The following is a 16,195-nucleotide window of genomic DNA, read 5'->3' as shown; positions in this document are numbered from 1 at the left end:
TTTCTTCAAGGTGAATGATTTTGTGAGGGATAAATTTACGCGCAAAGATGGCTCAGTCCCACTCGCAGCAGAAATTCTTGCTGGAGGCTGTGTAAGTACCTTTTGCGGATCTCTACATTGAAAAGACTTGTTTCACATACATATCACGACCGTGCTACACAAATGTGGACTAAGGCTTCTGTTCACCACAGGTCCCATTCAAGGGCAGAGTCTACTAGGGAACCTCGGCTTTTCCTAGACAGGCGGACCACTCCTGAGGTGGAAGGGTAAACGTCTCTGGTCTTACTGCCTGTTAAGTCATGCCTGTTAAATTCGCCGTTGCTTGCACTTGGTTCTGCAGGAGAAGTCATTTGTGGCAGAAGTGTTTGGCCTTTGAACAGATCTTTGCTAACCTTTTCTAGAGTTTATTTTTCGTACATTCTTTCCTCATGGCACCCTCTGCTGGGTCAGGCACTGAAATGTGTAGTTTGAAGTCAGCAGCCATAGCTCTCTGCTTTGCTTTACTTCACAAATGCCAGCAACTCTTCACGTTTCCCAGTGCTTCCAGAAGGCTGTGGGAGGTGACTGGCTGAGTGCACTCCACATTGTCAAAAATGCTTGGAACGAGTATTTCTTTATATGGATGAACAACCTGCATCTTGTTCTTGAGCTCAGCAAAACATCATGTCTTGTTTTATTTCATGTACAGGTTTGTTTATGTGAATGTAAATACCTTAAGTAAGTTAAACTCTTATACAAAGACTGATGCTATTTAAAGGTAAGGTTGGTTAAATAAACGGTCTTTGATCACTAGGGCAATAAATATTGGTATATTTTCCATCTACACCTGTGTTTCTTGTACAAAAGATGAGGTCACTTTTTTTTTTTTTTTTTAATTCGCTTGTTCTGTGTAGGAAATGGTGTTCATAAAATGATCTTTTCTTGAAAAGTCATTGAGTTTAGAAGTTGGGAAAACACCCGAGAATATTAAACCTTTGTCTGGAGAGGGCTTATTGTCCTAACATTGAATGGGGTTCCCTGAATGTAGCAGGAGCTACAGAGTCCTAGCTCCTGGTAATTCTTAAGAGATGGACGGAATTTGGCTACAGCCTGACTCTTTCTGTTTGATCACTGACCTGTCAGAGACGGCCAGGTAAGATCCCCTTGTCCTGTAACTTTAGGAGCGTTCAGGATGGAAAAAGGGAGTCTTTAATGTCCTAAATAAAAAGGGCACACAATAATAATCAAAAAGAATATTAGGAGTTGCAGAAATGGCTCTTGCCGGTAAGTACTCGTCCTTTAAAACAACTGTAGTTTCCAGTTGAATAACTAGATTTTCTAATTTTCAGTAGGCATAACCATGGGCTATACCTAGTCCATCCTTGAAGCTATTACAAGGGTCCCGAGAGAGCAGGGCATTTCAGTAGGTCAGGTGGGTTTGTTTGTTTTTTTAGAAGTCAGGTTTTAAACTTTCTGAAAAAACATGATTACATATCTCTGTAAGAATTTAAAATGGAACCCTAACTATGTGATACTACTCAAGATTTTGGTAATAATCTTGAGGTTTATTTTCTTTATAATGAAAGCATTTTGCCTGCGCACAGGCCTGGGTGCCAAGGAGATTGGTCGTGGCACGTATCGTCTGCTGTAGGTGGTCTTGTTTTCTCGTATGTGGTCGCCCATTTCAAACACAAAGCACCGATTGGCATCAGACGCGGTGCCTAGTTATTACCAAGTGGTGCAGCCCTTTTCAAACCTGATCTAAACACAGGCTTAAAACTGGAGCCACTGGGGCTTTACAGCTACTTAAAATATCTGTGAAATGAGGTTTGCCATCCTTCATCTCAAAGGTGGGGAGACAGTGGTCCTCAGTGTTTCAAGTCTCCTGTTTTGACTGCCCCCTGCTCCTGCCTCCCCCCGAATGATTGCTTTGAGAAGTAAGAGTTTATTTTTCAGGTAAGCAATCCTGTTCGTGGCGAACAATCCAGGTCCTTTAGGTCCCTGAGTAGTGGGGTGGCTGCTTCCATTTCAGCACGTGTTTTTAAAGCGGTAGCAGCATCTTTCTCTGCAGGCTCTGGCAGAGTTGTTGTCCCCATCGCTCAGAGCCAGTCACACACCTCGTTAGAGAGTGCTTGGGAGTACCTCTGCCTCACTGTCCAGTTAGGACTACAGAGGGTTTAAAAGGTAGTGTTGCATGAGCAGTTCCCCTTACTTCACCCAGGCATTGCCTTTTAAGTCCCCGGGGAGCTCACCTTACTTTATTATCACCGAGAATTAGGAATATGGCTAACTTTTGCACTTATAACCTCAACTGCTGATTTCTTTGAAGATGGCTTTTTTGTTTATTTTATAATCTGTTTTCTACAAAAACAGGGAAAAGATGCAAGGAGGTCCTTGTCTGCTAACCTTAATCGTCTCCTAGCTAAACTAAGGCCTGTTTTATTATTTTTTTCCTTTAGAAAAACAACAAGGATGATAGTAAATTTGAAGGAAAATGTTGGAGGAAAAAGAATAAAGTTGATCTCATTCATTAATTTTTGATACAGTGAAATCTGTGACTGAAGAGATTAAAAAATACTCTTGTTTCATTGGTGTATGTAAAATGATGAATCTAGCATTAAACTCACTTTTTGCACTAGTTGAGCTATTACAAATTTGACCAGTTTTCTGAGCATTTTTGTAGATTGACACTTAACAGTAGTGATATATTCACAGTTTAAGGCTACTCTAGGTGCCAAGACTGGGGTTTATAAACTCTCATTCTGAAAGGTGTCTTGTGGTTTGTGTTTTCTGCATAAGTTGGTTTTCTACTTTCTGAATTAGACTAGAAGTTTTGACAAGTTGTAGGAGTTTAGGTCTTTGACAAAGACCTAGAGCCTCAGGTGTCCCTGCACACTATATATATATATATATATATATATATATATATATATATATATATATATATATATATATATACCTTCTGTTTTTTCCATCCTTTCTTTCCTTTCCTGGGTCAGGAGCTCAGCCCTGGAGGGAGATGTGATTTAGCGTGGTCACTGTAAACAACGGTGGAGGGTCCCAGTAAATGGGGCAGAGGACAGAGGGCCTGTCACCACTACCTGTCTCCAGTTAGGTTCCCAGTGACTTTAAACCTGACATGTTACCTCTGAGTACGTTGTTGTGATTGCAGTGTTGCTGCTACTTTAAGAAAAAATAACATATGTAATACCATGTGGTCTGTAGGTTACAGTCCTTAAATTCTACAAAGTAAGTCTAATATGCCTCTAGTGGAATAGAGGGTTGAACTCCTGGGGGCACTGGCATCTTTAGTTTTTGATCCTTTGATCTTAAGGTTGTCCGATAAGGAAATACAAATGGTGCCATGACTGGTTTCAGGGAAGATATAAATATGATTAATTTATTTCACATGAAAATCTATATTGAAATGAAAAGAAAAGAAATGATATTCACTGGGTGGAAAAATATGTCAAAAAAGGATAAACCTCTGTCTTATAAAGCTTGTATTTAGTAAAAATCATTTGTGTACCAATAAAAATTAATAGTATTCTGTAATAATTTTTGGAAACACAAGTGAACATGCTTCCTGAACAATAGTCCTTTGATAATGGATCCACTGTATTTTTCTTTCTTTTTTATTTTTATTTTATATTGGAGTATAGTTGATCAACAATGCTGTGTTAGTGTCAGGTATACAGCAAAGTGATTCAGTTATACTCTTTTTCAGAGTCTTTTCCCATTTAGGTTATTATAGAGTATCAAGCACAGCTCCCTGTGCTATACAATAAGTCCTTGTTGGTCACCTATTTTATATATAGTAGTGTGTACATGTCAATACCCAATTCCCAATCTGTTCCTCCCCCCTGGTAACCATAAGTTCCTTCTCTAAGTCTGTGAGTCTGTTTCTGTTTTGTGAATAAGTTCATTTGTATCTTTTTTTTTTTTTTTTTTAGATTCCACACATAAGTGATATCCTATGGTATTTGTCTTTCTCTGTCTGACTTACTTCACTTAGTGTGATTATCTCTAGGTCCATCCATGTTGCTGCAAATGGCATTATTTCGTTCTTTTTAATGACTGGGTAATATTCCATTGTATATATGTGCCACATCTTCTTTATCCATTCATCTGTTGATATACATTTAGGTTGCTTCCATGTCTTGGCTATTGTAAACAGCGCTGCAGTGAACATTGTGGTGCCTGTATCCTTTCGAACCATGTTTTTCTCTGGATATATGCCCAGGAGTGGGATTCCTGGATCATATGGTAGCTCTATTTTTAGTTTTTTAAGGAACCTCCATACTGTTCTCCATAGTGGCTGTACCAATTTACATTCCCACCAACAGTGTAGGAAGATTCTCTCTTCTCCACACTCTCTCCACCATTTATTGTCTGTAGGTTTTGTGATGATGGCCATTCTGACTAGTGTGAGGTGATAGTTCATTGTAGTTTTGATTTGCATTTCTCTACTAATTAGCAGTGTTGAACATCTTTTTATGTGCCTCTTGGCCATCTGTCTTCTCTGGAGAAATGTCTATTTAGATCTTCTGCCCATTTTTTGATTGAATTGTTTGTTTTTTTGATATTGAGCTGCATGAGCTGTTTGTAAATTTTGGAGATTAATCCCTTGTCAGTTGCATTGTTTGCAAGTATTTTCGTCCATTCTGTTGATTGTCTTTTCATTTTGTTTATGGTTTCCTTTGCTGTGCAAAAAAAGCTTTTGAGTTTCATTAGGTCCCATTTGTTTATTTTTGTTTTTATTTCCATTACTCTAGGAGACGTATCAAAAAAGATATTGCTGCAATTTATATCAAAGAGTGTTCTGCCTGCGTTTTCCTCTAAGGGTTTTATAGTGTCTGGTCTTAAATTTAGGTCTTTAACGCATATTGAGTTTATTTTTGTGTATGGTATTAAAGAATGTTCTAATTTCATGTTTTTACATGTAGCTGTCCAGTTTTCCCAGCACCATTTATTGAGAGACTGTCTTTTCTCCATTGTATAGTCTTGCCGCCTTTGTCATAGATTAATTGATCATAGGTGCGTGGATTTATTTCTGAGTTTTCTATCCTGTTCCATTGATCTCTGTTTCTTTTTTTGTGCCAGTACCATACTGTTTTGAAGACTGAAGCTTTGTAGTTTAATCTGAAGTCTGAGAGCCTGATTCCTCCAGCTTCATTTTTCTTTCTCAAGATTGCTGTGGCTATTTGGGGTCCTTTGTGTCGCCATACAAATTTTAAGATTTTTTTGTTCTAGTTCTGTGAAAAATGCCATTGGTAATTTTTCCATCGAGATACATACATGTGCATTTGGGTGTGGGTATATGTGTAAATATATCTAATGCTTATGGGAGCTTATATTCATTTAAAGTGGGAAAAATAATTGACATGCTCACATCATTGGTTCTGAAAGGAATTGGTGAGAATATCACCATGGAAAAACATGGCATGAAGAGCAATCTTAATTGCTCTCCCCAGCAAGTAAGTGTGACCCTAATATTGTGGACTGTGTTCCCATTATTGTGGTCATTCTCATATACATGGTATTTTTTGCTTGTTTGTACAGCCATGTATCAGATACCATTTTTAAGGAACGTTTTTATAACTCATTTTTTTTTGCATTATGTTCAATTGCAGTTAATTTTTATGATTTTTGAAAAACAAAAAGACACAGACACGCATGTGCCACTTAGCTTAAGATGTCAAACTTGACAAATGCAGCCAGAGGCCCTCTTGTATTTACCTGTCCCAATAGCTTTTTCCTCCCTCATCCCCCAAGAGATAAAACTATCCTGAAATTGGTGTTTTTCATTCCCATGCCTGTTTTTTATACTTTTTGTGACATCTGAGTGTATCCCTAAGCAAGATGAATGTTTGCCTTTGGATGCTTCATTCTGACCCAGTGCTACAGGAACATAGACCCAATGATTCACATACTGATGCCTTTGCATTTTTTTCTTACTAGTGCCTTGCTTGGAAGAAAAGAATAGTAAATGGGAATATTATTTTCAAATGTTTTAATGTGGCTGGCATACAGTGAGTATGTCTTATAGATGTGTGGGTTTATACGATTTTATATAAATATAGTTGGAATGGTATATTTAACCAAGTTTTATGTAACTTGGAGTTTCTTCGCTAAAGTCATTTCTTCAATCCTACCATTTAAACTCATGACGAATACTGAGTAAATTTAAAATTGTAACCCTCCCCACTGCCAATACACACGCTCCCTACCTGCCTTACTGTCCCCGCTCCTCCTCTTCTCCCTAATGGGAATGATTTCAGTGTTTCTCTATCACTGAGGAGGAGAGGTGTTCTAGTTATCTATTGTTGTATAACATGTCATCGTACAACTTAGTGGCTTCAAACAGCAATTTATTATTATCTCTCCTGGTTCTATGTGCTGACTGGGTTCACCTGGGCAGCTCTCCTTTGTGATCTCCATGTGGTGATAGGCAGACAGCAGCTGGGGCTAGAATCATCTGAAGGCTCCACTGGAATAGATGTCCAGGATGGCTCACACTTGGGCTGGCGGTGATGCTCACTGTTGCCTGGGAGCAGCTGGGGCTGTGGTCCAGAGCACCTACTACATTCCTCTATTATGTACCTTGAACTTTTCAAACCTTGGCAGCTTGATTCTAAGAGAAAACTTACCCAAAACAGGCCTTCTAAGAGTCCTGGGCAGAAACTGCAAAACTTCTTATGACCTAGCTTTCAATAGCACTTCTGCATTCTACTGGTCAAACAAGCCACTTAGCCCAGCCCGGATTCAAGAGGAGAGAAACTAGACTCTACCTCTCAATGAGAAGAGTAGCCAAGAATCTTTAAACTACCACTGGAGGGTTCAGTAAACAGTTTTGTAGGATGGGAACATCCTCGTTGCCTTCCACTTTATGAAGATTTCATAGTTAATCACATGTCTTCTCCAAGGGCCTGTTGCTGATTCTGAAACCCATTCCTGTCCCATATTGCTCTTGGTTGAAGGGAGCAGAAACTCACTAAAAAAAAAGCAATAACTAAATGAAAGTCTCCCTGAAGGGTGTACATGAAATGAAATCAAAGGCGCTTGAGAATTGAGGCAGCTCTGTGCACTGGCAACTTTCTCTGTTTTCTCTGGGCCTTCTTGGTCTCTCTCACAGGGAGTTTGCATCTCTCTGCATATTTTTTTAAGACTTTACTTTCTTAAGAGCAGTTTTAGATTCATAATTTTGAGAGAAAGATACAGAGCTTTCCCATATAGCCCCTGTCCCCACAGGTGCATAGCCTCCCCATTACCAGCATCCCCACCAGAGTGGTACATTTGTTACAGTTGATGAATCTACGTTGGCACGTTAGTCATTCAAAGTCCATAGTTTACCTTAGGGTCCATTCATGGTGTCATGCATTCTACAGGCTTGGACAAATGTATGACATATATCCATCATTATAATATCATGCAGAGTGTTCTCACTGCCCTGAAAATCATCTGCACTCTGCCTCCCTGCCCCACCTCTAGCAACCGTTGATCTTTGCACTGTCTCCATGGTTTTACTTTTTCCAGAATGTCTTATCTTTGGAACCATACAGTTTTGTAGTCCTTGCAGATTGACTCCTTTCACTTAGTAATGTGCATTTAAGGTTCCTCCATGTCTTTTCATGGCTTCATAGCTCATTTCTTTTCAGCACTCAGTAATATTCCTTTGAGTGTACCAGTTTATTTATCTGTTCACCTACTGAAGGACATCTTGGTTTCTTCCAAGTTTTGGCACTTGTAAATAAAACTGCCGTAAACAACCTTGTGCCAGGTTTTTGTTGAAAACGTAAGTTTTCACCTCCTTTAGGTAAATACCAAGGAGTGCAGTTGTTGGATCTTACTGTAAGAGTATGTTTAGTTTTATAAGAAACCTCCAAGCTGTCTTCCGAAGTGGCTGTATCATTTTGCATCCCTACCAGCACAGAACGAGAGTTCTGTTGCTCCACATCCTTGCCAGTATTTGGTGTTGTCAGTGTTCTCTGCATCTTTTTACTTCACTGATCCATTTCTTCTTGTCCTCATGGTGTTCACTTCCTCAAGAATTCCCATCATGTTTTTACTGGCTAACTGGGCTCTCACCCTACAGTATGATCTTCAGCTTCTTTGCATCCTCAGCCCTAGCTAATTGCTCAATTTTGTTTTGTTTTTCATTTAATTTTTGAGAGGAAATTTGATTGGCAATCTTCATCTTTGTATGCCCGGTTGTAGAGGAGTAGTCATGACCCGCCCAGATATTAATAACTTTGCTTAACAAATCCATTTGTTTCAACTATTTATAAATGTGTTCAAACCCTTCTTGTACCATTTTGGTTTTAGCTTGAATTCTGTAAGTATCCTGTGAATAGTAGTTTAGGTATTTTTGTTATAAAATATATCCAAAGCCTTATTCCTTATGTCTGAGCTTGAAATCACTTGAGATTTCAAACCCAGTCATGTCAAACCAGGAAGAAAATTTCCTCATGTAATGAACACATATGCTCTGGCAATCAGAGCAGGTGAGTCAGAGTGCCTCAAGTGGATTTAAGTCGTACTTTTGTGATCTTTCTCTTCCCAGGGTTTTCTGTGGAGATGTGGCCTCATGGTGTAATTTTCTTAGGGCAGAATTTTAATTTCTCTGTGCAAGTCTCTGCACATATCCTACTTAATAAATATAGGATGATATGAGGCTCAGTCATTAGGCTGAATTTCTGTGAGGTTGCTGCAGTGTAACGTGTCAAGTAGCCATGATTTATTATGTGTTATAATGATGCTATGGAAATAAGGTTATTATTTTTTTAATGCTTAACATCATTATAATTTATTTGTAGTTTAATGAAAATCAAATGGTTAGTTACATTGTTTTCAAATTTTGTTATTATTATTTGGAGTATCTCTGGGAGATTTTTTTGCATACCCCCAAAATGTAAGACCATATTGTAAGGTTTTTTTCCCCCCCAATGGTAATTTATAGTTTAATAGATGACTTCCAACAAGATTCTAGTGAATTAAATTATCCTTGTTTCATAAGCTTTACATTATTTAAAATACTTATCATTCATTTCTGTATTTTTACAAACGAAAATAGTACCAAACATACATATTTTATCTATTTATTTAATATTTATTTATTTATTTGGTTGCACCAGGTCTTAGCTGTGGCTCGTGGGCTCCTTAGTTGCAGCTCACCGGCTCCTTAGTTATGGCTCGCCAGCTCCTTAGTTACAGCATGTGAGTTCCTTAGTTGCAGTTCGTGGGCTTCTTAGTTGCGGCTTGCCAGCTCCTTAGTTGCGGCATGCAGACTCTTAGTTGCAGCAAGCATGTGGGATCTAGTTCCCTGTCCAGGGATTGAACCCAGGTCCCCTGCATTGGGAGCGTGGGGTCTTAACCACTGCACCATCAGGGAAGTCCTCAAACATACATGTTTTAGTCAAGATCATATAATAAACATTTTCTGTCTTTCAACATATGTTATAATTGTGATTATTAAGAAAAAAATAACCACATTAAAGCTAGGATAGAAAACAAAGCAAAAGAAACTGCCCATAATTCTTCAATTCTCATATCATAAGTTTTCTTAATCTGTACTTACGCTTTATGCCTGACTTCCAGCTCTACTGGCTGCAAGGCTTAGAGACTATATCAGGTATTATGTATGACCTGTTGTCTTTGTCATATGTGGTCCTGCTGTGCCACTTGAGCTTTTCCTTTATAACTGTGCTGATAGCTAATTGTATCCTGGGGACCTTGGGTAAATGTTGACGGAACTGAGACATCTATAAATGTGCAGGACAGGACCCCTGTCTCACTGTTCTGCTCTGTATTTAGCCTTGTGTCTGACACATGGGAGAGGCTTAAAAATAGCTGTGGAATGAATAAATGCTTGACTAGAAGGTGTTGGTGATGAGGGCAGTAAACGTAGGGTAGTCATTTGATACACTGTGTTGCTGTTATCTTCATTACAGATGGGCAATGAAGACACAGTGCCTCCAGGGATTAGAGCAGGGCACAGGAATTGATGGACCTTAGGGGATAGCTGTAACATGCCTACATATGTACATACCCAGGATGTTTCACAAGTAATGTCTTCATTGGTCACTCAGGAAAGGAGCCAGAAAGCTTCTATTTATTTTATTTGGCTTCATTTCTAAGAATGGTAAATAAACGAATGCACAAATATATGCAGAACCTTAAGAACAGGTTGAAGATAAACAACTTGGGGCACTTGATATAACTTATTCATTGCTTATGGTCTTAGTAGAAAAGATTTTATTGAATGGTTAACATGTGAAATTATGTCAGAATCATGAAGGAATCATATAAAAGAGTGGCTTTAAAAAAAACTAACAACAGTGAGATACCACTATACACCTTTTAGAATGGGTGAAATCCAGAACACTGATGATATCAAAGGCTGGTGAGGATATGGAGCAACAGGAACTCTCATCTGTTGCTGGTAGGAATGCAGAATGGCACCGCTACTTTGGAAGACAGTTTGGAAGTTTCTTACAAAACTAAACGTACTCTCATAGTAAGATCCAATAATTGCATTCCTTGCAATATACCCAAAGGAGTTGAAAACTTATGTTTTCAGCAAAAACCTTTACAGCTGCTATAAACTGTATGGTTCAAACCATAGGACATTCTGGAAAAGGCAAAACTATGGAGACAGCAGAAGGATCAGTTGTTGCCAGGAGTTGGGGGGGGAGGGAGGGATGAATAGGCAGAGCACAGGATTTTTAGGGCAGTGAAAATACTCTGTATGATGGTAATATGTTGTTAAACATTTTTCTAAACCCATAGAAGATGCAACTCCAAGAGTGAACCTTAATTAAACTCTGGAGTTTGGAGGATTATGAAAATAATTTTGCTCCATGACAATTTGCCCAGTAAGTCTTCTGGGTGACAGGACTAAGGTACTGGGCTGCGATAAGAATTCTGTGGCCTGCCTGCTTCTATGAAAAGTTCCTTCTCCATACTTTTACTTGAACTTGGAGCAAAAATAAAAGATATCTGATGGCAGTAAGGGTTCTTAGCACTGGCCTACCTGGCTAAGGGCTGCCTTTGGTGGCTCAGAAATGTCATCTTACTAGAAGCAAGTCCATCTCGTGGTAGACACTGAGCCAGCCAGATGTCTGTCTTCTGTTTTCCTCCCTTCCCCTTCTTTGTGAAGGTTTCAGAGTTATTTGACTCAACACAGTTCAAACGCTGAACCATCCTTCTGGTTTTCTAATAAATAAGGGAGGGGTTTGTTATGATATGAAGATATGAACAAAGATTGGGGTCACAGCTTTCATACAGTTAAGATATGTTAGACATTGAAGGTCTGTAAATCATTAAGAAATTCTGGTAGTAGTAGTCAAAATAGACATGTATAACAGGCAGAGCCCAAATATGAATGTATTTGACAGCTCTGTAACTTAATTACTTTTTAATGTCAGTCGAACAGATTCCACTTTGGTTTCTTGGCCAGGCTTCTATAGGCCTGTTAAAACCCTATGAAGTTGAAAATTTGAAACTTAGTATTCGTAAATGTAAACAGAGTACCCTTTTTTTCTGTCTTACCATGTAGTTAAGAAATTAAGAATAGGAAATTTCAATTTGATATCTGTCTCAAAAACAGTTAAGTGGTGAGAATCTGTTTTCAAAGTTCTTAACAGTCAAGTCACAGATTTTTTTTTATTTAAGAGCTTAGTTTACACCTCAAATCAAAGGAGAAAATCCCATACTGCTTTGTGTTTAGAGGCATGCATTTAGTCAGTTTAACTAGGTGTATTAGTTTTCTAGGGCTGCCATAGCAAAATGCCACGGGCTGCACGGCTTAAACAACAGAAATTTTTTTTCTCACACTTATAGAAGCAGGAAGTCCAAGATCAAGGTGTCTGCAGGTTTGATTTTCTTCTGAAGCCTCTCTCCTTTGCTTGCAGGTGGCCATTTTCTCACTGTGTCCTCACATGGTCACCCCTCAATCTGTGTGTTGTCTTTATCCTGATCTCTTCTTCTTCTCAGGACTCCAGTCATGTTGAATTAGGGCACACCCATATGACCTCGTTTTACCTTAATTACCTCTTTAAAGGCCCTGTCTCCAAATACAGTCATATCAGAAGTACAGGGTTAGGTCTTCAGCATATGAATTTTGGAGGGACACAATTCAGCCCATAACACTAGGGGTTAAGATAAAGATTCTTTTCTCAACTGCAATAAGGACTCAAGTTCTTGACTGAAGCAGGGTGATGACCCCTCGTGAGGGCACTGGGTCTGACACTTTCCCTTCAGAGCTTGATAGAATGAGTGGCATCTCGGCCTCATGCCCCTCACATTTGCCAGCTTCTCTGTGAGGTTGCTGAGCGCCTGCCTGTCTTCAGTATTTGTGAACAGCAGCTGAGTGCTATTGGGCACTGTGTTTTAATTTAATTCACCCACTGTTACTTGCGGAATATCTGTTTTGTACATGTGATCTTTATAGACCGTGATAATACCCGCACTGCGTACAGATTATTTTCATGTCTCCATTTAACATTGGAGTAGAGAGTAAATGGAAAATATGTTGAAGCTTAGATTTCTTAAGAAATCTTTGTTTTCCAATTTATTCAAATATCACATTCCATTATCTCTTGAGTATTCATTTTATATGTAATGTAAATCATTAGACATTTACTAGTGTAGACCTTTTTTTGTAGTTACAATTTTATTTGTATCAAAATAATCAAAATAATGTACTTGGGTTTTAGTTTAAAAAAATTAAATTCCATATCTTCATATTAATCTATTTTTGACACATTTAAGCACACATTTTAGAATGTCACTGTGCAATTAGATATTCTTAGCACATGTCACTTGTGAAAAGCACTTTAAATCTAAGTACATTCAATTGAGCATAATTAGAATATCAAGATACATATTCTTCGTATACATTTTGCCACTTAATTTTTTAAGTAGCTATAAGTATCTACCATGTGAATTCAAATTAAAGGGAGGTGATTAAATTACAGTTATAGTTAATGCTTTTAGTTTAAAATATAGCAGGAATAACACTATTTTTTAAAAAAATACACTGCTACGTTTTCTGTGGACAACAGATTGATGATAGAATCGATTTGTTGTCGTTGTTGTTACATGCAAGACTGTTAATATTCTCTGCATGTTCTCAAGACTGTTGCCTAGAATGGCGAAGGAAAGAGCAGGAGTCCTAAGGGCTTTTTCATCTTGTGAGTTCTTTTGACTCGACCCCCCCCCTCCCCGCCAGTCCCGAGAAAGAATGTTCAAGGATGGTATCTTGGTTAGCAAAGAAGCATTAGAGAAAGGCTTGTTTAGTTCATAACAGGTGAGAAAAAATGGATTATAGGGAAGTATGCACTGGGGCTCCTGAACTGATCTTTTACATGATGTATTTAGGCTGCTGATACGGCCTTGGCAAGTCATTTTTAATTTCCATGTAACTTTTTTTTTTTTTTTTTTTGGTTGGGGGTCCATGCCATGTGGCTTGTGGATCTTAGTTCCCCAGCCAGGGATTGAACCTGGCTCCTGCAGTGAAAGCGCAGACTCCTAACCACTGGACCACCAGGGAATTCCCTAATCCCATGTAACTTTAAAACTTACTTGTTCACAGTCATTGGACCTAAAGTACGTTAAGATCCTTTTTGTGAAGATCACTGTTCTTGGAATACTTAGAGAAATGGGGCAGTACATTAAGATTCTGGATTATGTTGCCTTTCTAGATATTTGATTTCTTGAAATTCTACTTTTAAGAAGTATCACTTCCCTCAATAAAGTTAACTATGCAGAATCAGAAGTGTTAACAATGAAGTTAATCATTACATAATATGGCAAAAGGAATTTGGGAGACAAAAGTGGGAGATAGAGAAGAAAAAAATCAAGCTTACAGAAGCACCTGGGCACTGAGCAAAAACGATGATAGAAGCCACATTTCAGGTTCTTTGCAGACTATCTATCTAGCCCATTTCAGAAAGGGGGTATTAGAAGAAAAAAACCTATATTTTACTTCAAGCCCCGAGGACCATATCATGTGAAAAATTCGAGCATTTGGAAAGAGTGGTGCTTTGTGTTGATAGAGTGCCATTCACCTGAGAAGCTTGGTGCTTGGGCTTCATGCTGACATAGTTGTAGCTTCCACAGCCCTGCTTCCCTTTCTGGTTGCTCTCAGCCCTCCTGGATGCAAAGGTGAATTTATGAAGATCATGGACTTTAGACAGGACTCATGCAGCTAGAACTGTTATATGGAGATGTGCACTTTCATTTGTACTGGTGGCAAGACGAGGTGTCTAGCATCCACTTGGGATAGTTTTAAAGTCCAAATATTAGGACTTGACCTGGAACATTAAGAGTGATTGTGTTACCTTTTCCTTCTAGCAATCGTATTACCTGGTTAGAAGGAGTGCACGGTGCGTCATTTTCAGCAGTGGGGAATCTTCTATACTATACCCTGTCTAGTCTCTCTCTTGGTCCCTTTTGTGACCAGCAATGCACATTTCCAAAGTGGCTTGCCAGTGTTGAGGGCAGCCCACACCTAAATGGAACAGAGATCAGTCCACAAACATGGTGTTGTAAATGATGCGGGTTATCTATCTGGCCATTGTCATTTTTACCGGGACATGATTATTAACCATTTCTCAGTAACAAATTTTCAGAATTTAAAATACCCACAGTTTATTGAATGTCATCTTGAATTTAATTAAATAAAATTGAATGAATTTAAGTTAAATAAAAACCATCTGGTTATGTCGAGCTCTACGATATCACTCACTCACATGAGTTCTTCTTTTTCTTTTTTAAATTAATTAATTTATTTTTGTCTGTGTTGGGTCTTTGTTGCTGCACACGGGCTTCCTCTAGTTGCAGCGAGCAGGGGCTACTCTTTGTTGCGGTGCGCGGGCTCTAGGTGCGCAGGCTTCAGTATTTGTGGCACGTGGGCTCAGCAGTTGTGGCTTGTGGGCTCTAGAGCACAGGTTCAGTAGTTGTGGTGCATGGACTTAGTTGCTCCGCGGCATGTGGGATCTTCCCGGGCTCGAACCCTTATCGCCTGCATTGGCAGGTGGATTCTTAACCACTGTGCCACCAGAGGAGTCCCACATGAGTTCTTTTCTTCCTTTTTTTTTCCTTTTTTACCTGATATAGCTGCTTCCTACCAGTCTTCAGTGTGACTGTGCTTTCCTCAGAAAGAAAGTTTAATTTGCAAGTTTCTAGGGAAAGAAAAATTTGAGAACTCAATTGTCCTGGCTTTGAAGGAGTTTGCTAAACTAAATTCACCTAACCAGAGTTTCGTCATGTATTTATTCATGGTAATCAGTACCGCTGGTTGAGCACTGTGGTGTGCTAGGCACTGGAATCAGTGCTTTATATAGTTGTTTCCATTTACTCCTCACATAATCCTGTAAATAACAGCTAGAATATGGGCTCCCTGAGGGTGGGGCTCTCTGTCAGTTTTGTTCACTCCTATATACCTGCCTCTGGAGTTGGCACGTTGAAAGCATGAAGAGCATTAATGTTCCTGTGCCCATTTTACAGGTGAAATAAGTTTGGAGTGTGTAGGTTAGGAAGTTTGTCAGAGCCTAGGCTGTCAATCATAGGCCATACTGACCCCCAGCCTTGCCCCCCATTTCTCAAGCAGCTGCTCTGTGTCAGGCACTGTGCTAGCTGTGGTACATGCTACTTTATTTAGTCCTCACAATGAGTCTGTGAAATGCTTTCATCTCTTTAGTATAGATAAAGAATCTAAGTCTTAGTAAGTTTGAAGAATTTGTCCAAGGTCACATACAAGGAAATTATGAAGCCTGAATTGAAATCCAGGTTTCTCTGATTCAGTTGCTCCTATGCTGAACCGCTGTGCTATATTTAGGTAAAACCCACACTAGTGTAATTATTTTCTGAGCCCGTTTGAATAAAATTGAAAATAGGTCACTAGTTATACATTTCTGAGTCTAAAATATTCCTCAAGGATTCAGATTTGGCATGATTGGGGGATTTTACCTCCTATTGGCCGGGCTTCCTCGTGATTTATTGACTAATCTACAGAGAAAAACTTGATGCATCTGATGAAAATCAGTGATATTGTACCTGGGAGAAAACCTCTCTTACATATTTCTTGATGGACTTCAGTGTCTATGAAGCATTTGCATATCTGGATCTTTTTCATTTTTCTAGTCTTGGCTAAATTTAAAAAGTTACCGACAATATAAATGTGTGTTAATGTGGCACAGGATTCTGCACGTGA

The 16,195-nt window shown here is 38.9% G+C and overlaps 1 protein-coding gene across 8 annotated transcripts in view; it reads left to right on the top strand.

Annotated features, from left to right (window-relative positions):
- The window catches only part of SLC25A13 (solute carrier family 25 member 13), a 221,912-nt gene that overhangs the window by 169,112 nt on the left and 36,605 nt on the right, over positions 1–16,195 (top strand). For all 8 annotated transcript variants that reach the window (XM_067042538.1, XM_067042537.1, XM_059074831.2 and 5 more), the window contains one exon: positions 11–91. In XM_067042538.1, coding sequence (XP_066898639.1) covers positions 11–91 — 81 coding nt within the window. The remainder of the gene's footprint in view (positions 1–10; positions 92–16,195) is intronic.

The sequence above is a fragment of the Kogia breviceps genome, chromosome 9 (genome assembly GCF_026419965.1).
Source record: "Kogia breviceps isolate mKogBre1 chromosome 9, mKogBre1 haplotype 1, whole genome shotgun sequence".
Taxonomy (NCBI): Eukaryota; Metazoa; Chordata; class Mammalia; order Artiodactyla; family Physeteridae; genus Kogia; species Kogia breviceps.
This window is presented reverse-complemented; position numbering and strand designations above follow the sequence as displayed.